Here is a 23499-nt window from a genome sequence, read left to right on the forward strand (position 1 = left end):
TAATTTCATCCTCTCGGTAAGTTGATGTGAATATAATTCAGCGAGGGTTGAAGATTCTTCTTCTGCACACTCGATAACTGGTAATCGTTATATAATGGAAACTATATTTTTGTTACCTGATAAGCAATGAATCAACTTTTCACTTCTTAAAGAATTGTCACTTTTGATACCTACCGTCTTGCTTTGCCGTCAAGCAACGATCAGGAGGAATAACCGATGAGATTTCATCTCCATGGCATAATCTCAAGACAAATATCTCGCTCACTGTCTCAATTGATATTACAAATCGAACGTGAAAGAGATTCAATATGTTAAATGATTGCGCATAAATAAGGCATGGTTTCAATGAATGAATGACAAAATTGTATGAATCTTGGTATGAATGATCTTTCGCTTTTTATTTCAACTCCTCCACTCTGTGTGGAATAATTTACAATGAGAGATCCATGAAGGTATGGTGGCGTTTTATTGTTTGAAAACAAAACTATGAAATGATGATGATGCATTGCCAGACAATGACTCGAGAGTATTCGGTATGTTGTGACAATTGGGGTAAGGTATATCAATTGTGTCCGATGGGTGCTTTTGTGAATGGAGGCTGTGCAGCTCCTGGATGGGCAGGAATGGGTAGACAGAAGGTGAGACTGTAGATTTATTCGACAGAAGCCAAAGACAGGCAGACGGAGAAAAAATTCACCGTCACGCTCTCTTCACGAATAATTTATTATGCAAAATCGATTAGAGACTTTCCACCCACGACAATTGTGCCTCAGCAAAGCGTCTCTGAAATTGAGTTATTGGGCAGAGAGTGACAATTTGACAAAAAAGACTAGAGCAAAACCTTTCATCTTTCCCACATTCTGCCTGGCTTTGTCTAATTTCTCAAAATGCGTACAGACAGCGTGGCACAAAAGAGGACATGCTGTGGAAGAATGAAGAGGAGGCACAAATTCAATTATAATTTTACAATTTGCTCCAAGACTCAGACAACTGGGATGCAGCGAAGATCAAAGTTAAAAATCAGCAAACAATATTTCATGGCTCGTTAAACACCTTCAAAGCGATGGGATCAGTGAAAAATGCAGAAAAACAGTTTACAATTTGCTATTGATTGTGATGAATAAGAGAAAAATTGTGGAATTGAGTGAGAAATTGAGCACAATGAAGTTAAATGCACTCATTTCGCCCCTCAATTGTTCCTTTCCCCGCCCAACAGTCAAAGTGAGCAATAAAAAACCGTCTTCACATTTAATTTTCTCAGAGATTTATTTGCAATTTAATTATATGTACACACTATCAGTGTTGCATTCATGTATTTTGTTTAATATCATATTTAATTACTGCAAATTAAATATTACAGAAGAATTTTCTGCGTTGTTTTCACACTTTTTTTTTCATATGTTGAGTATAATTTGCAAATTATTCTCTTTGACAGTGTCTGGAAAATTAATTAAATCATTTTATATTATGGCGCAAATATAAATTTTTTTTCATTATCAATTGTGATTAATTTTTGGGGTGGGCTTAAGAGATTCGCCCTCGCCTTTAAAAATGGATTTATTTTATTTTAATAAATTACACCCAGAGTGTAAATTCAATGTTTTGCAGAGTGAATTGCACGAAAAAAGTCTAGAAGAATGATATCTAAATACGCAATGCAATTATCTTTGCTTCTCTTCACACATATAGGGTTCTCCTTCCTCTTTAAATTATCTCCCATCGTTTTTAATTTTCTGATATGACAAATTGATATACTTGTTTTATCAGCAGTTGTTTCTCTTGTAATGTAAGACAGAAATATCCTAAATGGTTGGCTTAAGAATAGATTTTTTACACTTATATAATATTTTGTACAACTTTTAATCCTTTTTTTTTACCTTTTCTGCTTTTTCTTTAATATATATAGTTTTGCATAGTTTTTCCGTCTCTGGCATTTCTCTCACATAATTTTAATAGAAACAATATCTCTGACGAATTGCCATTATTTACTTACATATTCTAGTGGCTGTATTCCTATATTTATATCGTAAATTTAGATAGATGTCCTTTTTTGCTACTCTTCCTTTTTTTGTCAAGAATATCATCTTCGATACATTACACAATATGTTTCACTTGTCTCGATATACACTCGTCACGGAAAAAAAATCAACTAACAAGTCCTCTTCCGCTTGATTGGAAGTTGTTGGTAAACTTAATCATTGCAAAATGTGTGTGTGGAGATAATCTCATTCCTTCGTCACTTCTTCAGATATTTCATCGTCAAATACCATTGATTTGTATAGGGGCGCATCTTCACGACAATCAGCAACAATCACTGTCCCAATTGTTGATATTGCTGCCAAACACTCTACTAACTGTCATCGTACTCTTGCCCGGCGCGGGATAAGTTCAGCGATGGCCTCTTGAACAGCGACTTGTGGTGGTGAAGAGGTGGCTTGATCTTGAACAGGGACGTCGGCGATGCCGCCGACGTGAAGTCGGTTGATGTGAAATCGCACTCGGTGGCATCGTCGTCGTCTTCCTCCACCTCGTGGTTGGCCTGATCCTACACCATGTTCACGTACTTGTCCTGCGGACTCATGTAGTCCAGGCCGTTGGGTGAGAAGGTCTGCGCACCCATTGGCCCGCCCAGGCCGGAGCCCGATGACAGTCCGAAGTTGGACGCCGCATAGCCACTGTGGCCCATGTTGTAGTTGGCCTGGCTTTGGTTGTTGAAGTAGTCCATCTGCGTGTAGTAGGAGGGCGTGTTGTAGTTGTTGGGGTACTGATTGTAGTTCCAGAAGTTGTAGTCCTGGTGGGGCACGTACGACAGCGGCGGCTGATGGGCGGCAGACTGCGGGGTGATGGGCGGCGATGGGGTGGTGATGACAGACGAACTAGAGCCGTGCGGCGTGAGGTTGCCGCCAGTTTGGCCAAGGCGAGCGTTGATGTTAGCGTACGGGCTCGGATGGTGGGCCACCGACAGGCCCATCTCGCTGTCCTTCAGCACATCGTATCCCGCGGCGCCGGCCTTGAGGCTGTCTCCGCCAGCGCCCAGGGAGGCCGACGAGGAGTGGAAGGAGGGCACCTCCTTCTTGCAGATCACATTAATCGGCGGGCTGACGGAGGTGGAGGGCGTTATTGGCAAGATCGGAGACGAATTGTGGCCAGCCACGCTACCCAAACTGCCGGCATTCGTTGCGTGCTGCGCTTGGGACTGCTGTGTGTGCTTATGATTGCTAATCGATGATGTCTTAGCTGTCGATGAGGTTGTCTTGCTGCTATTCGATGTACCACTCGACGAGGTGGCCGGATTGGAGCTGTTGCTGTTGTGTCTCGTCGCATTGGACGAGTTGCTTGAACTATTTGATGATTTTGAACTATTGTTGAGGTTTGTTGTCGACTGCTGATGCTGCAACTGCTGGCGACACTTTGCCCGTCGATTTTTAAACCACACCTGCAGGCAAAGAAAGAAGAAAAGAATCGAAAATGTAGGACCTACAAAATCAGAGGAAAAAATTTGTGATCTCACACCCAAAATCACAAGAAAATTACATCAGTGTAAATCCGTAAACAAATCATTTGGACCACTAGGCAGAAAATGACGCAGGCACTCCCCCTCGAAATTCCACAAGGAATGCCATTCAGGGTTTTCCCAGGATTCCGCCCTCTGAGTTTTCATCACACCCCATATAACATTATGCGTTGAAAATTCAATTGCCGCCGATACAAGGGTAATGTTTTAGTAATGATGATATTTTTTCAAGCGTTCACTTCTGCGGCAACGCGAGCGTGATGGAAAATTTCTGATTCACTCTTTTGAAAATGAAGGGGAGTTATGTCATCAGGAACAGACTGCGGCAGAGAGAGTGCAATGCAAATGATAAAATAGAATTAACAGAGAATCTTCAGAATATTGAAATTAACTAAAAGAAGGTCATGAAATATAGAAAAGTTAAATTTATCTCTGGTCAATTAGATGAAAAGTTCAATTCAATCAAAATGGGCGGGGCATCCAGGTGGGCGGAGTTTAGTTCAGACTTGACAAATTTATTGTTAAAGATTTCTTGAACCTTTTTCAGTCTGATTGATTTTCTTGCTTAGCTATTTTATGCCACACTCTGTAAAGAACACCTCACATTTCACCCTCGCTTTTTACGATATTTCCTCTATTTTACACTTTACCAGGCAGAAGGGATGAATTGATTCTGATATAAAGCAATTTTAGCTATTAGATTTCACGACTCAGCGTGTGCCTGGCATATTAGGTTTCACTGTTTTTTTCGAGAAATTCAATTTGTGCTGCCGATTGAATGATTCTCAGTGACAAATTTGTTAACAGTTTCTCTCTCTTTTCGCTTCCCATCCGTGATTTAATGATGCAATCTTGGGAATCTCGATGTTTGTTTTTTCCCTTGTTAAACACCGTTTAACTGTCTACAAGAAAAATACATCGCTTCTCCTCGGGTTATATTTATTGTATATCGACAAATTGTACCCCCGAAAGCGCCGCAGATGATTTCGTACAAGAGATTGATGACATCTTTAGTGTCCGATATACAAATACAGCCGTGATATTTTGTTTGAAAATATTTTTACGACGTTTCGAGAGTTGTCATGGACGATTGAATGGGAGGCAGAAACATCCCTCATGGAATATAAAATGCATTGTAATGCAGCAGAAAATGTTTTTGCAATGTGACCTCTGTCGTGACACAGAAACCCCGAGTAGATACCTCAAACACAATTGTCCAATTCTTCATGAGGTGTTAAATAACCGAAAATTTTTCTGATCTCTCTGGCGATCTCTTGCCTTTCTTCGTCTTGGGGATTTTTTTTCATGCCACATTTTCAGTTGAGTGGGAATGTATGAAAAATTGGCCTTAACAAGTCTTTCTCCTCTTCAAATGAGTCGAGATTGCTTTGAAAAAAGTATCGAATTTCGAAAGTGTCGAGAAATTGATTAGATCGTGTGTCTCATTTCCCCCGGAGTTTGGAAAGACGAAGTGAGAGAAAAAAGCAAGAAAAGTGACCGTATTTCACTTTTTGGCACACAATTTGCCGGTTGTTTGTATTTCATTCCAATTGAAATGCAACATTGAGTGCGAAAGATAACAAGAGGAAGGCCCCTCGCCCGTGTTATGTGCATGGCATGGGTAAAACATCAGACTGGCGGCCCTATTTGCACAGCAAAAGAAATGATTCTGCACCCTTGTGTTATTCTGAGGGGTGAATTTGTCACATTGTTAAAGAAAATGTATTATCGCGCCCATTTATGGCTGTTTGCCGAGAGTGAATTTTACGCAAAGGCACACCAACAAGCGGAATTGAACAAATATATGAGATTCATTGGCAAACGAGAGGGACTACACTTCTGGGCTGGGAAGAGAAGAATTCCTGTCATTGGCGCGGGGGAAAATCTGTGGTGACAAATCGCAGATGTTTTTCCCAATCACTTTTCACATGGTGAGCAAAAGAGAGAAAGATGATTTTTTTCCCAAAAAAAAAACCTCATCACGCTATAAAAAGGGTCACAAATGCAACATTTTTATAGAAGAGTAGCAAAAAAAAAATTCACAGTGTGAATAATTTCTTTTTAATGTTTTTACAGGGACATCTATCATAGTTCAGTAATCTCCAAACATCACCTATATTTTAGCAAATCAAATAACCTTTCCCCAAGTCAGCAGCTAAATCAGATATTCGTGATGGATGCGAGAAATCAGAGAATATGAAATTGATGAATTATCTTGCAAAATGCTGTCTTACCTGAACTCTCGATTCTGGTAAATTAATCTTAAGCGCCACTTCTTCCCGCATGAAAATATCCGGATAGCGGGTCTTCCCGAACAAAGTCTCCAGGACATCGAGCTGCGTTCTCGTGAAGGTGGTTCTCTCCCTTCGCTGCTTTCGCGGATTCACGCCTGAATTGAGAAATAAGACGATAAATGTGAATTGTGGGTTCCATTTCCACTGGTGAAAAATTTTCTTATAATGCTCATTCAACTGACAATGCTAAGATATTTCAAGTGACAATGATTCTACGGAGACACAGAAAACATAGAGTATTAAAATTTACATGTTACCACTTGTGAAATATTTCGAATAGGGTGTGGGGGTTGAAAGTGGAAAAGGGGGATGGAATTTTTGTGTCATCTGCAGCAGATCACACGATAGGATTTATTTCGCACAGTATCAAATTGACGCGACGCATTTGGAAAAGTTTAAATTAACTCAGTGTTTTGCCACTCAATTTTTAAATATCGGCTGGGAGTTTCATTAAAAGTGTCGAGAGAAATTACTTTTTTTCTGCTTGTGCGCAATATAATGTCTCTCTGATTAATATGGAAGATCATAAATCTGAATTAAGAGAGAAGAATGTGAAAAATGACGTCGCCGCTAAAAAGGGGGATGTTTTTTTTCATACCCCATCAATTCATGTATGATATTTTCCATCCTTGTTCCTCTCGTTCTGCCATTGTGGTGGTTATATAGAAAATTCATGGGTGTGTACATAGTGGTGTGACAAAGGCAATTTCAGCTGCACTTTTGAATGAAATATGGTGTTGAGACTGCCACAGCTCCCTCCCAATTCACACCGGGAGCAGAAAGATATCCTCCGTCCAATCAATAATCACACAATTCACACCTTTCATTGCGCCCTTAGGTTCAGTAATTGGCTTCCCATCTCCCACACACCTATATATCGTCTAAGCACTTGGAGTTATGTTAAGTTGAACAATAAATATCAATTTATTTTTGAATTAGCTTCACCGCCTTCAAACCTCCCCCAAATCGCAAGGTCAGAGAATCAATTGATTTGTGACATGTGAGAAGAGCAAATTGGCCTAATTTTCTTCCTGCGCAGAGTTGTATCAATTTCAGCCAAGTTATTTGGACAAGTGGCGTGTGGGTAGGAAATGTATTTAGCAATCACATCCCCCGCAAGTTGTTTCACTGTGAAAAACATCACCCCATTTGTTTACTCAAACACTTTGGCAAAACACCCACCATTATCACGGGTGATGGTGTGGAAAATCTCAATAGGAATATTTGGGTGAATTTATGTGGCTCTCTTCGAGTAGTTTGTCGCCGGCAGGAAGACATAAATTCACACTTAGCGCGTATCGCAAGTGACGAGGAGGATCTGTATCTAAATATTGTGTGAAATTTCATATTGATTCACGCCACCAGGCATAAACACACCCTCAACTCCGGGAGGGTTTTATTCACTTGATTTCACTACTGCAAACATCACTCACGTGCGTGTGACTTTGCCACGGAATAATCACATTAAGTTTTCAGTTGAGAAAATACAGAACACGCGGGCTTTGGAAAAGTAAATTTCACCGACAATTAAAATATCTGCGGAGGCGCGAAGAGACAGTGGATGTGGTAAATTCTTGGGTAAATATTGTGGTATGTGGAGTTGCATTTACGACTGTGAATTGTGTGTACTCATAAAATTAGATAATACCCAATTGGTGGCACGTGTCAGTGGAAATTGATATTTTATGTTGACGTGAATGAGTATGTTTTAATTTAATTTTTTCCCCTGATAAAACGATCAGTTGGTGGGAAAAAAAGGAACGCCCAGGTTTGCATGAACGCCAGCAATTCAGCGTCACAAAACGTACTTTATTTATTTGTCACAAAGAATTGCATAATTCGCTTAAAGAATTTATCGATTTAGCCGGTTGGCAATCTCACGGATGAATATGCAATTACGTTAAATTCATGCCACTTGTTTGCTTTGCATGAACACACGCGCCTTTCAATATTTTTGAAATGAATGTGCCAAAAATAGAAAGGGGAGCGTGGGGCGTTTTCGGACAATGTTCGCGGCACATTCTCTGTAGAATCTTTATGTCTACAAGCAGTACAAATGTTTCTCGCCGAAAGAGTCTCATCGATATAGAAAGAAATGTCTATAATTTGCCTTTGTTCATTAAGCTGAACTATTCCTGGTGTTTCTTTGCATTTCCACCGGAGAATTCTACCCCAAGAGAGACGCTTAAGCACTCATTGCTATTCTCAACCCGAAATACTCCATGAGAGCTCCTCAATGTAAGTGTGTTTTACTAGCATCCATCGAATAGAGGAGGAAACGATGCCACTCTGCATTTGGAGGACCTTCCATTTTCATCATTCACTCTCCCCTGAATTTTCCGCAATCCCCCCCGAATGTACGATCTTCCAACAGAGTGTGTCTCCCTTCAGCCATTATATTCATTCTCATGTTGGGGTTGGTGTACACACAGCCCCGGAGAATATGGTTTGGGAAGGCAAAATGTAGTATAAGGTAAAAGTTGCCACCCCGTTAAGCGGTTTATCTTCCCGTTTCAGGCTACCAACATTTTCTGTTTTCCACTTCTGCCTACATTTCACGGAACCCCTCGTCACATGAAATTTCACCCTCGACGACGAACAACCAACCCAAGCAAACTTCATACCCTATATATTTTCCATTCACTCTCCCTTTTCCGCCACCCTCTTGTATATACCAACTACTCAAAGTCGACAATGTGAAAATTCATCCCCTGTTGTATCTTTTTCGCCCATTTTTCCCGAGGTTGTGACATCCTCGCTACTCATACATTCATGATGCCACGCATAAATAATCATAATATGGGGTATGCGAGGTAGAGAGATCGTATACATAATAATGGGCATCATCATGCTAAACAGGAGGGCGTCCGGGAGAAAATGCCGAAAACCCAAAAAAAGACACCATCAACTTCCTGTCAGGAAGCTTCACTGAATTATTAAAATATCTCCGACAAAATTTCCACCCTAAAACCATCCTAATTATCAAGACGGAAAAGGACACCGACTTAATTGACTCCTGCAGAATCGATTAGTCTGGCACGGTCTTCTAAGCTCTCAGCTGATTGCAAACACCAAATGACTCTCAGGACATCGATATAGAAGATCATCACACACTGATTTCTCAATTCGCCCAAGAGGATTAATCTCTAAATTCTCTGTTACTGGAGTGTGCAGAAAAAATAAGGGGATTACAGCGAAAAAGCGCTAAGGGTTAAACAACCATAATAGGGCTTATACTTTCTAGAAAACTCAATAATCAATGTGATAAGCAGAGGAGCATATTTTAGAGAAGTTTCTTCGCACTGTTTTATTGTAGTTCAATTGTCAATTCAGGTGAAACTAATGGTTTTACTTAAAGAAACTTGTAGCGAGTTAAAAGTAAGTACTTTGTATAAATTACATCAGAATATATTTAAATGCGGGAAAATCTCTGAATGATGGAAAACTATGTGGTTTCTTATTTATATCCGCCCCACGAAGTTGAGTGAAAAGAAATGAAGATCCTTTGCAATTGGAAAGATGAAAAGTATGAAATTGACTACATTTCATGCAATCATCCCCACATAGAAAAGCCACCGCCTTTGTCCTCCATTTCTGCACTGAAAATATACGCAATAACTCAGCCAGTCTGTGCTCTGAGGTCTCCTCAGTCTCTCCACCTTGACTATGCTTTGGGGAGAAAATTTAATGTTGGAGAGGGAAAAGGATTTTCGTTGCATGAGAGAGAAAAAGAAATTGCTAAGAAGCAAACTTTGTCTGCCAGCATTGTTGTTCAATGTAATATTTTTCTACCATTTGACATCATTATAAATGAGCTGGAAAAGAGATTATCGGTTTTATTTGGTTCGTTTATTAAAAATTAAACGACGCGGCTTACATATTACGATTGACTTCTCTTTCTTCTCCATGTGACATGGCGTAGAAGAGAAAAATTGGGGTAATACTCAAAGACAAATGAAGCGTTTTTGCCTCATGCCGAGAGAGCTTTTTTCCGCGAAATTAGAGAAAATCAATTCTCTTTTCTTGCCCACCTCCTTTTTCCCATCGACCGCCGAAAAAAAAGTCTTTAATATACGTTATGCGCAATGAAATGAAAAATAATGAATCCGTGATTGATGAAAAAAATCATTGAGAATGAAATTGTGACAGAGTGCGCGGTATGGTGAAAAAGGAATGACAATATGGACATAATTTCGAATATTCAAATTTCCAATTGGTTGACAGAAGTGGCCGTGAGATCCGCGTGGAAAAAAAGAGTTGGAAGACTTGGCGTGAAGATCAAAGAGTTTCTCTTCTAGCTGTTGGCCTTTTACAGAAGCGCGTCCAGCAGCCCAAAAATGGGTTCCTCGAGTTGGTGTCAAATGGCCAAAAGGGAGACAGACGTGAAAATGATGACCAACAAGCATAATACATTTAATATAGAATGAAATTCATATGCCATTGCAATGGTGAGGTGGTAAGAATTCTTTCATGGTGTCTCACAATCACGAAATTACTCTTCTCACCATCTCATTCCGAATTTGATTCACCTGGGAACGGACACCCTCTTGCTTCTTATTCTTCTTCACGCTCGTTGGCCATTGCGGATGGTTGTAGCAGCAAGTGTCGTAGCATTTGAGCTCAGAAATGCTACCAAATATTGTATGATTAGAACGTTATTCTAGATAAGGAAATAATTTGGTGGCAAAACTTATCAAATTGGAATCAATATCCAATAAAGTGACACTTAGACACTGCAGAAAATACGGTCTTCTCAAGAAACATCGAAATTATAGTGTCTCAAAGTGTTTAGGTAGAAATCCCACGATATGTTATTCTTCCAGCGACACTATGATAAGCTCACCCTAATGCTTTCTGTACACACTGAGAGAAATTCCAGCGTGTATGAGCTTTGACTTCTGTTTCTGGCCACGAAGAAGACATTCAAATGTTGAGCATTCCCGGAGACAATGTCCCAAAAATAGCCGGAGAAGCCCCACGAAGACAAAAAAGGTCCCGCAATATGGGGAGAAGAGAAAAAGAGATGTTTTGGAGTCTGACGAGTGAATGATATGGAGGTATGTATAAAATAAGTTTCGTGTTCGCGTTTTTGTATCGGGGAAAAAGAATGGGTATATGAAATGCTTATAGGAGAGCACTTGGGCGGGTGAGAGTGGTGGTTGTGGTGTCTTTTTGTGATGTGGATGAGGAATGCTTTTAAAATGACACACGGACTTTGTGTCACGAAACCCATTCAGCCGTTATATGATACCAAATCTGAGAGGCATTGACGTATCAATCACTCAAGTGTAATTGAAAAATTACACACGGAGGCGCACAAAGTGGAGCTGCGAGTCTCCCATACGGCGAGATGGAAAGGGTATAAAAGGTCCAGCATGCGAGAAGTGTGAGTGAGATACCTTTTTGGAGCATTTGTGTGTCTCGGGCACCTCCTGAGGCCCCCCGTGGCAGAGCGGGAATTAACTAGAGATCAGAGGAATTCTCTCTCGAAGGCGTTAGGGCTACTGGTTTTCGTTGGACAAGTCATCTTGCGATTTCCTTCTCTCTGTCGCACTCTTGCTGTATTAATGCGATAACGCTAAACCGAAAGACGCAAAAGAGACAAAGAAATCTCCCAAGAGTGTCGCGAAGTCGCACATTTTTACTCTAATTTCAATAGCTGTGACTCAGAGGACTTGATTTCCATCTGATATAGTCGTGAATTTCCGATTTAGTCTCATCCAAAGTTTCGTGAGAAATTCACGTTAGTCGTCAGAATAAATCAATTATGTGACAAACGCCTTATCTGGATGATGTCTTTCCACCATTCAAATATCCCTCTCCTTACCGCTGATGTTTATACCATGTTGGCTTTCCATAAAACATAAATTCACACTAAATGTCTCATGTGGATCAAAATTTGTCAGCTTGTTTTTATCCTCCTGCAGCTCCCGAGCGCCTCAATCAATCTCCATTGCCTTATGCATATGAGATGGCAAAATACGCCACGCGGCGTATATGACAAAATGAAAGTGAAGTGCATGCGTGTGATTGGATTCATTATGTAAAAAAGTTGATCATTTAAAAAGAAATCAGCATCTGGAGCTGTCATAAATCAATTAGGAGCAAATCGTGAAGTGCATATTAAAATTGACGAGACCACAAGTATTTTATACCCTTCCTCTAAATGTCAACAAGAGAGTGTAGAAATATGTATCGCGGGTGATAATGTGCAGTGGATGAAAAGCATTTCGGACGTGGCTAGATAGCAGCCCCACTTTCACCCACGCTGAATTATTGCATAAAAGTTGTCTAAAAGCATTTAGTGGTCACATAAATCAATTTAATTGATAGAACTCGCTATCACTTCTCGGGTCATTCTTATGAATAAATTCTTCTATCAAAAATTCAAGAAACTCGTCTGGCTCGCTTCGAAACAGTTGCGTCCCTGAAAAGCAGCTGCACCACTCTAGATTCACCATTTGTCTATCGAGTAAAACTGGTAGTTTGTGAACTATGAGTAAAGTATAATATTTTTATTGCGCAATAAATTACTTTTAATTTGAATTAGACGCTGTGTATCTTATAAAACTAATGCTTTACTCAATGGATTTGCTTTATAGGGTCGTAAAATTTTGTAGAAATCTTGTTAACAAGGATTTGTTGGTATGTAACAACTTTCTATAGAGTAAATCGTAATTGAATCTTAGTTGTTACCCAATGAACCTTCCTATCATGATGGACGCCAAAACGAGAGAAAAGAAATTTCACTCCTATGAATGCTCCTATGTTTAAGACACTGAACTGTATTTTCAAATTTCCAATAGCATGTCAAACAGTGAGATACCGTATTGTGATAGAGCGTCAATTCCTCGGGGAAAATCATTTTCACTCGAAATTGTAATTATCTCTGCATAAATGACTACTTAATTAGGTTAATTGGAAGGAAAACCAGACATAACTAAGAGACTTTGTTACTTGCGAAGCTTTTAAATCAACAATATTTCATGAGGCACAGGGATAAATTAGTGAATTAGTCTGGGTATGATTCTATTTCAACTAATGTTAGTCATACATCATGCAACGTGAGATAAGAGGTGAACCGTGAGTGGTAACATCAAAGGTAAATCATTGCGAGTGATTGATGGTTCTTGTACTTCCTTGCGAGATCATCATGTGAGCTTCTGGTTTTTACCATCAATTCAAGATATATTGTACGCATACTCACAACTCTCAGAGGGCAGTACAAATAAGGCTAAATTGAAATGTTGCGACAAACAAATAATCGAGGTCCTAAAATCTACTCTAGGGAAAATGAAGAAAAGCACACTTATTGTAAAGGTATAAGTAGAAAAAGTGAATATTTACCCCACATACCTTGGGGGAAGCCGACCTCCAGTCCATGTGGTATTCCGAACGGTGCCAGGCTCGCCATGGGCATTCCCGGTGGCAGAGCTCCATGGGGATGGCCGTGGTGCGCATGAGGGGCGCCGTAGCTGTGTGGATGCGGCCCCAAGTCGCTCGACTTGAGAAAGCCCGCCATCAGGGCCTCTGTTGAATGGAGCGCCACGGTAAAGTTGTTCCTAACCGCCGCTGCAAGACAGAGACCATATTTGCATTCATTCGACTCATTTTCGGGTGCTCATCAATATATATACATCTTTTTGGCTGTTGTGAACGATCAGCCATTCCAGTGACATTCAGAAAATGGGTATTTTCTTCCTGAATTTCCGCACCATGTGGCGTGAAACATGTCTAGGACAAAAGTACAGGATTACAATGATACCCTGACTTGCTTTTGTCACTCTCTCTCTCTCTCTTGCCTCTATTGCGTGTCTCTTGCATATTTAGTGTGTTTTTGTCCCAACCTATCATAGACCTCACTCTCTATACACTCACATTAAATGGCATCGGATCCATTTAATTCGGAACTATTTGTTTTGCTCACGTTTCACGACACATTTTGGCCTCATAGATTGAATCTTTTCCTGCATTCTTTCTCTACCACTCTGAACTTTGCAGTGTCTGCCCGTTTTTTGCTGGAGAGTTTCTTCATTCCAGAGGTGAAGATAAAATTTCGCATTGGCCGATTTTTGGTCTCGTGGGCAATTATGAAAATGATAATCGATAAATTTATGAAATTTGGGAGAAGCCTCTTAATCGATTCTCAATCAAATAATTTGTGCTGTTTTATTAGATAAAATCCGTTTCGTGAATATGCATGATTTTTTCTCACACTTCAAGGCGCATACTTTTGTCGTCTTTTTGCCGTCGCGCGCAATTCACAAAAGTGTGTAAATCATAAGATGTGGAGAGAGAGAAACAGTCTCAGAGAGATCAAAATCAACCTGTCGAACTGAAACACTTTTTGTCGATGATGGTGTCTCTTTTAAAGGAGATTGGAGAGACGCGCACATGTTGGATATGATGTAGTACAATTATAATAACAATTCAAGATTCGAGTCCACTCAGTTTGATGTATCTTCCATTCATGTCGGCGTGGATATTTGCCCAAAGATGAAACGGAAGGAGGCGAATTCAGATCTTGGAGACTCATGGGTGGTCCCAAAGGGGAATTTCTCATCGAATCAACCATCTTCGAGATGTATCAGAATGATAATTAGTCAAATGCTTCACACGGCAGCGCAAGATGTACTACAACACGGTATATTCTATTAGATCTTGTTCAAAATGTTACCAACAAATTAATCAGAAGACTGAGATTGAAGAAATGCGTCATGCATTGGGAGTTTCATTATTTGAAAAATGACCGCACGCTAGATTAATATCACTTCTTTGGTCACAAAAAGGCTTCTGGTTTTTCACGTGGTGACAAATTTTTATTCCAAAATGCCCGCTTTTTGCTCACACTTCAGCCTCAAAAGACTCCTCTCTCTCTATCTATTGATTTTGCCGGTACCTTTTAGGTGGGATTAGCAAATTGATTGGTTACCGAGAAAATTCCAGTTCAGAAATCATTTTATGCGCAAACCAAGAGAGTCCCGAAAGGAGAGTTTTTGCAGATGAAAAAGGGCGACAGGGTAGAAGAGGGAGCTAGACTTGCCGAAAAACTGCCTCGTTTCATGTCCGGGATTATGGCGAAACTTTTTTTTTGCACCTCCCATTCCTCGGACAATCCTAGTGTGACTGTATGAAACTTGTCTTTAAAATCCCACCACTGTTTCTGCTACCACGGGATAATCTCTTTCGAGTGAATATCATCCTCCCTCGATGGGGTACAGAGAGTCTGTTCACTCTGTTGTATTTTTGTAGGTCGCAAACAAATTGCAAAATTTTCGTGGAATTCTTTGCGGTACTGGACATGAGCTGATGGCAAAAAATCAAAGCAGAAAAGTGTTTGTCAAAGAGACAGTTAAATATCTTCTCTCGTTTTTCGAACATGATATTTCTGATCACTTCCCCCCCCCCGCTTCTTTGATATTCTCACCCGTTGATTTATTGCACCTTTTTCCCAGTGCTTTGCCAATCTCATGACACAATTCGTGATTTTTCTGTCGCCTATCTCTGTAACACTCTGTGTTCAGTTTCTTTTCTCCGTGAACCCCATCCGCATCGTCCTATGCTGAGAGAACGATCATTCCTCTTATCTAAATGAATGAAAGTTTTACACACATTAATCGAATTCTGGAGGTTTTCACCTCTCTTTCGTGCCTCCTTGTGTCCACTTGAATTTTTCCTCCTAAATGGATCATTAAAGTGGCCGGTTGATGGTGAGTTTTGTGTGATTTTTGGGTGAGTGGATACGAGGATCGATTACATTGGGTTTTACTATAGACCTCATGTCGTCACCTTCGCCACCTCTAAAGTGGTTTCAAATTCATCGGAATGAGGATCAATCTCAAGGGCTTTCACAAGTGGCTGTGCGCCACTCGTGATTCCTCAATCACGCCTTTGGTTTATTGCAAAAAAGAACTGCAAAGCGGAAGTAATTTATCGTTTTTTGAGGGTGAATGTGGGCTACCGTGCAACAGTGGAAGGTCGATTATTGTTAGGCTGTACAAGAACAGCGTCTGCTCAATGTTTCGGTGGTTCCATCCAAAAATCCATCCACTGAGTGTCTGAAGAATGCATGAAAGTGTTGTTTTCGGCGGAGATATTCCGCAAGATTGTGTCCACGCTTCATTTATCCGTGAGGTCTTCGCAAATGATCGCCCGCGAGAGTGAAGAATTTTGCGCTTGCGGAATGAGAAATTTGCCGAGTGTCACAGAAGGACGCGCGGCGTGGAGAGAAGGCAGCGATGATAAAAGGCCAGAAGCAAAAAGAAGTCAATTGTGGAGGGTGTTAGATCACCGGCGATGGACTTGCCGGGGAATATTAATAGAGGTTGGAAGAGGAAAAATTTATTGGGATTCCCTGCTGTTCGCCAGTTCGTTCTTCTGTCCCGGCGCAGCTACTCTTGCCGCTGCGACTCTCCTTTTCTTTCCCAATACTCCCATCTCCCAAAGAGATGCCCGTCGGACGCGAAGAGATGTGAATACAGTAGCGTGCGGTCATATTTTCAAAATTTATAACTCCCCCCGACTCGATGGGGCGCGCTGGGAGGTGGGGGCTCCCGATGGGAAACCAGTTTCGAATATTTTGAGTGAGAGAAGATGAAAGAAGAAAAGACGGTGGAATTCTCTTCTTTCATTTTTAACCCGAACCATCATCATCGCCCCTGCCCATGACACCCAAAGGCAGGGGCCCGGCGAAAAAAGGCAGCCACGGGAGCGGGTGTAAAAGACACCACAGAGGCGCGAAGGGGGGCCCCGCGAACTGACGACGACACTCAGAGGAGCCGCGCGCAACTTTTTTCCGAATATTCTTAACAGAGATATGGGACTTTTGATATTCAAAAATTAGTGTAGAATGCTGAAAATATATACGTTTTTAATATTAATGGTGAGTGTGGAGTTGTATTGAGCGTGGAGAGAAGAGGAAAATGAATGGTGTGTGCATTTCGGTTGACGCAGCGACGGTGGTCGAGATGAATAAAATTAAATTGTCGTCTTGTTACGGCCAATATTAAATCGCGTTTTATCGCTTTCAAGAGATGAAATCAATTGGATTGAGAGGCAGATGGAATTAATGGAAATTCTGCAATGCCGTAACGATTCTTACACGTGAGCTTTCACGAGGATTGCACTAAAAGGAGCCTCTAGAACTTGACTACTGATCAACACGCTACAAAGACGAAACCGCAGTCTTCGCGATAGGGCTTTGACTTGTCGCAAATATTTGCTTTGATATACACTTGCATCTTAACTCAATCGCAATGAAAATGGACAATTTTTCATATTGTATATCTCTCCATTTCCCTTTATCTTCTCCACGCATGTTACAAACGCTTGCAAATTGTTCAGGGTTCGAAGTGTAGTGAAAATTTCATGAAAAGTATATTCAATTCTTGGCTTTCTACGAAATAAAGACCTTCTGAAACTGTCTACAACTGGGAAAATACCCTTGGCTGGAACATTTCTGAAATATTTCGAATGCCAAACTCATCTTCTACACACACTCTTCGCGATCATCGGGACTTATTGGACATCCGTGAGGCTAGTTAATGCACACGAGGTGGAAAAAATGTTAATTTCAATTTGATATCTCACACGAAGGTGAATAGAGAAGTCAGAAAAGAGATAACCCAGCGTCTTGCGATAAAACATCCAGTCATAAATATTCGTTTACCGAACAATTGTTCCAAAACGGCGGTAAATTCGCAGAATCTCGGAGCGACCGCGGGTGTGAGGGGTGAAATTTCACGGTTTTATTTATAGAATATCAGCCGTGAGTGTGTTGTGTAATTATGAATTGTGATATAATTGAATAGAACTGTGCGCTTGGGCGGGACGGACGAAGGTAGGATACACGGCGAAAGAGAAAAATGATCCATGACAGGAAAAGAAGTCGGCAAAAAAGCGCGACAATCGCTACTGCCTGCGCTCTATTGCTAATCAATGTTCAATGCATTGGTCAATGCGAAGTGGAACTCTGCTCACAGAGACAGAAGGAAAAAAAAGATCTGTTTGGCTACCGGCTAATTGTGACTGTGTGGAGGATTAGAAGTATATGAATATACTATATATAAATATTTGATAGTAGAAAAAAATGCCACACTAAAGAGTGACATTCCAAATCCCCCACTGGCAGACACACTCCACATATTATATCCATTTGAGTATGTACATTAAGCGTGAACATTACTTTTAACATCGCATTTATCAAATAATTATTTATGCAAATGGATTTTGAATATTTTAGAGATATTACACGGCATTTTAACGCTTCTGGAATATGGTGATGTTGACAAAAGGCACTCTCATCTTGTTCTCCTGCCTCGCGAAACTGCAAAAACGTCAGCTCGCCAGAACTTTTGACTTGAGTTTCGACAAAAATACACCCATGGTCTTGTGCACTCTCTCGCCGTGGGTCAATTAATGTTGGAAAGAGAGATTTATGCTAAACGAATCTTTTCTCACCGCATTCGACATGTCTTTTTTGTTCGACACTCGCGACTCATCAATAGAATTCCCCTCAAAATTGATACAAGATGTTTTTTGCACGTGTTCGCATGTGATTTTTCTCAATATTCAAATTACACACTCTGACGGTGTCCCTTTTTCGGGGAAGAATATGGCAGCTTTTTGTCTATGCGCGGAAAAAACGACACCATTGAGAAATCATCTGGAGATTATTCACAATCAATCGAAACACGTAAAACGGTTTCGTTTTGAGTTATGATAATGATTTTCACTCATCAATGGATTTCTCGCAAGAGATGAGGAAATGAGACAAGAGAGTGAAAGATTTTTGGTGATATTGTGAGAATTGTGTTGGACAGAAGCTGGAAAAAAGGTTCATTCTGGGATATTCTGGGATTGTGTGGAAATTTCACTGATAGATTTTTTGGAAATTTCATTAAGCGACGCCAACAGGTATGTTTATTAATTTGCATAAAACCAAAAATACTTTGTCTCCATAATCACCAAGTAAAGTCATTCGTAAAATGATCAGAGTAAAAACGACATATTGATTTCAAAAATTGATTCCATTAATGGAACCTGAGCAGAATCTTTTCCCCTTTTTCAGTATCTCACGACGCTTCATTAGGTGTCTTATGAAATGCGTTTAGCCTGAATTGGAAGCAGAATTTCTAGCCTAAGAGAGAGAGAAAGAATGTCCCAAATTGATTGGAAAGACACCCCATCAACAAGTGTATTTTAATCTAGTTAATCTGGAATTGTGCATGAAAGGCTTCATCTTGCATTTGTGTATTGCCGGATATTTTTGTGTGTCTAACAAAGAAGAGATAAATTACTTCTGATTAGTAATAATCAGTCACAAAATGATTCCAAATGTGCCTCGATCACCAGCTAACGGAAATACTGTACAAAACGTTTGATCAGACAAAGGTATGTCAACCTTTTGATAGTGGTTATAGGTTTCCAAACACTATATTTATTTCGGGAAAGCGGATGAAGTTTATTGATTCTTTTTTTTTTAATAAAAATCAACAGTCAAATCGCAGTCATGCCTTCTTGAGGTGATGCCAATTTAGTTCTACGATTTCTACAGTAGAAAAAATATCAAATCTCCACGTTAGCCGTCGCTTTAGTTGTAACTCTTTTTTTGGTGGGTGTCGCAGGCCGAAAAATGTCTTCAATCGTGTCCATACAACGTGAACATCACTAAACAAGCATTTTGGCAGAGCGAGAGAAGCACAACACATCAACCAAATTGATATCGGTTCGCATAATAATACCATTAAAATGCATATACAAGAGACCGATAGATAAGCAAATTGGAAAATCATACTGAACGTATAATACTGGAATAGTATCACCGAAGTGTTTTGGAGGTTTTGGCCATTCTTAAAACTTCTCACTCTGGCCGTGCGTTTCATTCTCCAAACGGCGGACTAATGGGATTTTCGCGCACGTCAAGGCGCGGAAACTTGAATTAAGAGGAGTTTTGTGTGGAGGAAATTTTTCGCCTTCATTAACAAAGCAAGAGAGGCAAAATTCTCAATGAACAAGTTGACTAATTTCCCTAACTGTGCACTCCACATCAATTACCTTTCTCGCGCACTCCGCCTCAATATATTTGAACCATTAGTACAGTGTGTGGAACTGGGAGACTTCACATGGCGATAAAATATTGGAGAGGAAAAGTTGTGGTTGTAAAATAGTTCTCGTGTCTCATGGAGGAATTTTAATCGAATATTTCACACCCCATTTCTTTCTTGTGGAGCCGAGAGAGAAAAAAAAGACATGCGCCCATGTGGAAGAAGAGACTCAAATGACTGATTTCCAGCCATTCTCTCTCTCTCCACTATGCGGTCTTACCCGTTCATGCCCAAAAATATGACTATGGGTGTTATTCATGTTCTCAATTTTTTCGCGATGAAAAATATTCAATTATTTATGCATAAATCCATTTGACGCATACAGTACACATTATTAAAAATTACGATACACCCAACAAATTACTGTCGGGAAAAAATGAAGGTGTAATTAATCTCCTGCGAGAGAGTATATCATACATAAGAAATGCGACGGCACATCGAAAAGTCTTTCCCCTGAAAAAGCCCGGGATTCCACACTCTACTCTTTCCCGGGTTCTTTTTTTTCACTCAAAGGCGCTCACATTCGACAAAAAAGACTACAAATTTGTATAAAGTCTTGGGATGGAGATTCAGAGGGAGAGTGTGGATGAAAAACAATAAAACCCATCTAATTAATTTGTCGAATTTGTAATGGACTATTTAGTTTACGTTATTAATTGCTTTAATTAATTATACTGTCAGAATAGAGGCGTCTGATTGTAAGAAATTGTAAGATACACTCTTTTTGCCCCAATATTTTATTATAGTTTCAGAATTAAAAGATACACTTTTAACCACCAATCGCTCTTCAGGATGAGAAATTGGGATGAGATTTTTTTGCCGTGCAGCATCATTTCTCACTTATTAGTCCTGAAATGATGCCCCTTAAGTGTGCGGCACTGAGTCATCGGGATGTTTATTTAACAGTGTATAGAAGAAATATTTTCGAATCCTTTTTACGCTTGTTTTCAAATTAATTTCCACAACTGTACGTCTCGGACTTCATTCTCTTGCATACCAGGAATTCCTCATCTTGCATGATGGCTGTTTTTCTCCAATACCTGTCTCAAAAGTGCATATTCTCACATTGTTTACCCATCATTCACACAATATTTCTATGCGTTAATTCAGGAAAAATACCCAGAACTCCACCACAATGGCCAATTTTGACTCTTTGCCACCTGAAGTGTGTCTCCTTGCCAATGATTGTCATTGGGCACAAGGAAGGTGCTGTATCAATCACTGCTAAGTGAAAAACTCAGGAGATAATGGAAGTTGCTGTATGTTTTTGTTGGCCCCTTCGCTAAATGCGAATTGCTAATGTACAAGAAAATGTATTTATCATGCCTTTGCATTCACCTTTTGCTCCTAAACACGACTAATTTGTCATTTAGAATGTTTCTCGTTTTTTTTCGCTCGCTGAATAAGAACAACCACTGAGACAACACGACACTTCATGGTCCCAATATTTTGATATGAACGCGAGAGAGGCCATGGCAGAAAAAAAGCGGCATTTATTCCATCAACACTCGAGAGAGCTTTCAATTCCTTATCTAAACTCACAAATACACAACTGCCCGCGGAGAGACGTTTAGTGGGTTTTTGGCGAGGAAATAAGACAAAGACAAATTAATTTATATTGAAAATCAGTCGATAGTGAAATTGTGTCTCTGCCTGACAAACAACTTGCACTATTACAACATGTTTGTTGGAGAAAAAAGGAAACTTTTCAGAGAGTGCCGAAAAAAGTGAATCGAACTCTCGGCGTCGGGGCAAAATTGTATGGACACTGGTGTTTTTAAAAGTTTATAAAATTAATTAACTGTCACGATTTTTACAGTTAGATAAGCAAATTGAATTTAATGTTGAAAATTTGTGCGCCGACTATTCGAAGCTACACCGCAAACAAGTTGCGATCAATAGATTTGATTTAAGTGAGAGAGACAGAAAAGGCCCACAATGGAGTTTTGATATGCATAGGCAGAAAAAAGTTGATCTCACGTCGATTTCATTACAATTTTTGCTCACCTTCTGCAATCGCGAGTCAATATGACATTTTTTCCACCATCTGCTTCGGTGACATTTTGCATTTTGAAATATCACATCATATATATTTTTTAATAATTTGTCCACGACACACGAGCAAATTTTCTGCGTGGCCCCAGATTTTAATTGCACGAATTAATTTCCAAAAGAGTAAAACCCACCGCGAGCGAGGAACTTTCTCTAATCTAGAAAATGCCATCACTCAGCTGATGCTCTGTGACAAAAATCTACACTCAGCATGAATAATAATATGACACATGTCACGTTGTCCAGTGACATTCAACGTTGAGAGAGACACAAGACGCCGTTTTTTACCTCATCACACTCTCCGTCCCATTCCACATTTCCATTTAATTAATTTGTCACAAATGCGTTGGGAAAATGCTCAGGATGAGCTGTCCGGTAGCGGAAAATGGCAAAGAACGCGCGCATGAGAAGATCTAATGGGCAATTTACCAGGCTCAATAATTAAAACTGTAATTATTACGAATGGCGAGAGAGACCGAAGTCTTGTCATCAGATGTGTTTGAGAAAACTATCGCTCACTAAATGGCCGATTAATCACAATCAGCAACTAAGGAATATTAGTGTCACTAATAAGTTTTTTTTTCGTTCAAATCGTGTGAGAAATATTGAATTTAAATATGAATATCCAATTAATTTGGGAACTTCTTTCTCTCTCTCTCTTAGGCTAGAAATTCTGCTTCCAATTCAGGCTAAACGCATTTCATAAGACACCTAATGAAGCGTCGTGAGATACTGAAAAAAGGGAAGAGATTCTGCTCAGGTTCTATTAATGGAATCAATTTTTGAAATCAATATGTCGTTTTTACTCTGATCATTTTACGAATGACTTTACTTGGTGATTATGGAGACAAAGTATTTTTGGCTTTATGCAAATTAATAAACATACCTGTCGGCGTCGCTTAATGAAATTTCCAAAAAATCTATCAGTGAACTTTCCACACGATCCCAGAATATCCCAGAATGAACCTTTTTTCCAGCTTCTGTCCAGCACAAATCTCACAATATCACCAAAATCTTTCACTCGGCACAAACTTTAGTGGAAACCCGAAACTCTCCTGCAGTAAATTATCCTTGAAACTCACTTTTTGAAAGTCCTTTTGGCTGCTGGCTGTGATCAATCTTTGCCCAGTGAATTTTCTTAAGGCAAAAGACTCTCAAATCGAGACGAAACTTCCCTCGTCGAAATTATCCTTGAAACTCACTTTTCGCAAGTCTTTTTCTCTTTGACTATTATCAATCAGCGCCCGGTGGATTTTTGATTGGCAAAAGACTCTCCGATCGAGTATTTGCACACTCTGCGGATGGGATTTCGTCTGCTGAACAAAACACAAATAACAGCACAGATTACGGTGAGGAGACACAAGTTTTGCGTATTGCTGCGAAGCTCACTGTCTTCCTCATGTGATACACGCGACTGTCTGAAACGTACTAAGTCGAAAAACAAACTATACCTCTCGGCCTTTCCAGTATAGCGACTGACCCCCGTTGCGTCTGCTGCGAAGACGGCCGACCGGTTGTCTCACTCTCGCCAAGG

General features: G+C 40.1%; 1 protein-coding gene across 2 annotated transcripts; it reads right to left on the reverse strand.

Moving 5' to 3' along the window:
• Positions 1 to 1241: 1241 nt before the first annotated feature.
• Positions 1242 to 23421, reverse strand: LOC132262296 (homeotic protein ocelliless). Of its 2 annotated transcripts, none has more exons than XM_059761522.1 (4): positions 23048 to 23421; positions 13165 to 13380; positions 5749 to 5903; positions 1242 to 3436 (listed from the first exon to the last, which is right to left on the reverse strand). In XM_059761522.1, exons 2-4 carry the CDS (start codon positions 13328 to 13330, stop codon positions 2546 to 2548), a joined length of 1212 nt encoding a protein of 403 aa, XP_059617505.1. In that variant the 5' UTR covers positions 13331 to 13380; positions 23048 to 23421; the 3' UTR covers positions 1242 to 2545. The 2 variants fall into 2 exon arrangements, with proteins under 2 accessions (XP_059617505.1, XP_059617504.1); XM_059761521.1 differs by having other exon boundaries at positions 13156 to 13380.
• Positions 23422 to 23499: the final 78 nt, after the last annotated feature.

Source organism: Phlebotomus argentipes, unplaced genomic scaffold (genome assembly GCF_947086385.1).
Source record: "Phlebotomus argentipes unplaced genomic scaffold, Phlebotomus argentipes genome assembly contig_15, whole genome shotgun sequence".
Taxonomy (NCBI): Eukaryota; Metazoa; Arthropoda; class Insecta; order Diptera; family Psychodidae; genus Phlebotomus; species Phlebotomus argentipes.

Coding starts and splice junctions, on each gene's coding strand:
- LOC132262296 (XM_059761521.1), bottom strand. CDS start 13,330: ATGGCGGGCTTTCTCAAGTCGAGCGACTTGGGGCCGCATCCACACAGC. Junction 5,904..13,155: donor CTTCCCCCAAGGTATGTGGG/GTAAATATTCAC, acceptor TTCTCAATTCAG/GCGTGAATCCGCGAAAGCAG. Junction 3,437..5,748: donor TACCAGAATCGAGAGTTCAG/GTAAGACAGCAT, acceptor CTTTGCCTGCAG/GTGTGGTTTAAAAATCGACG.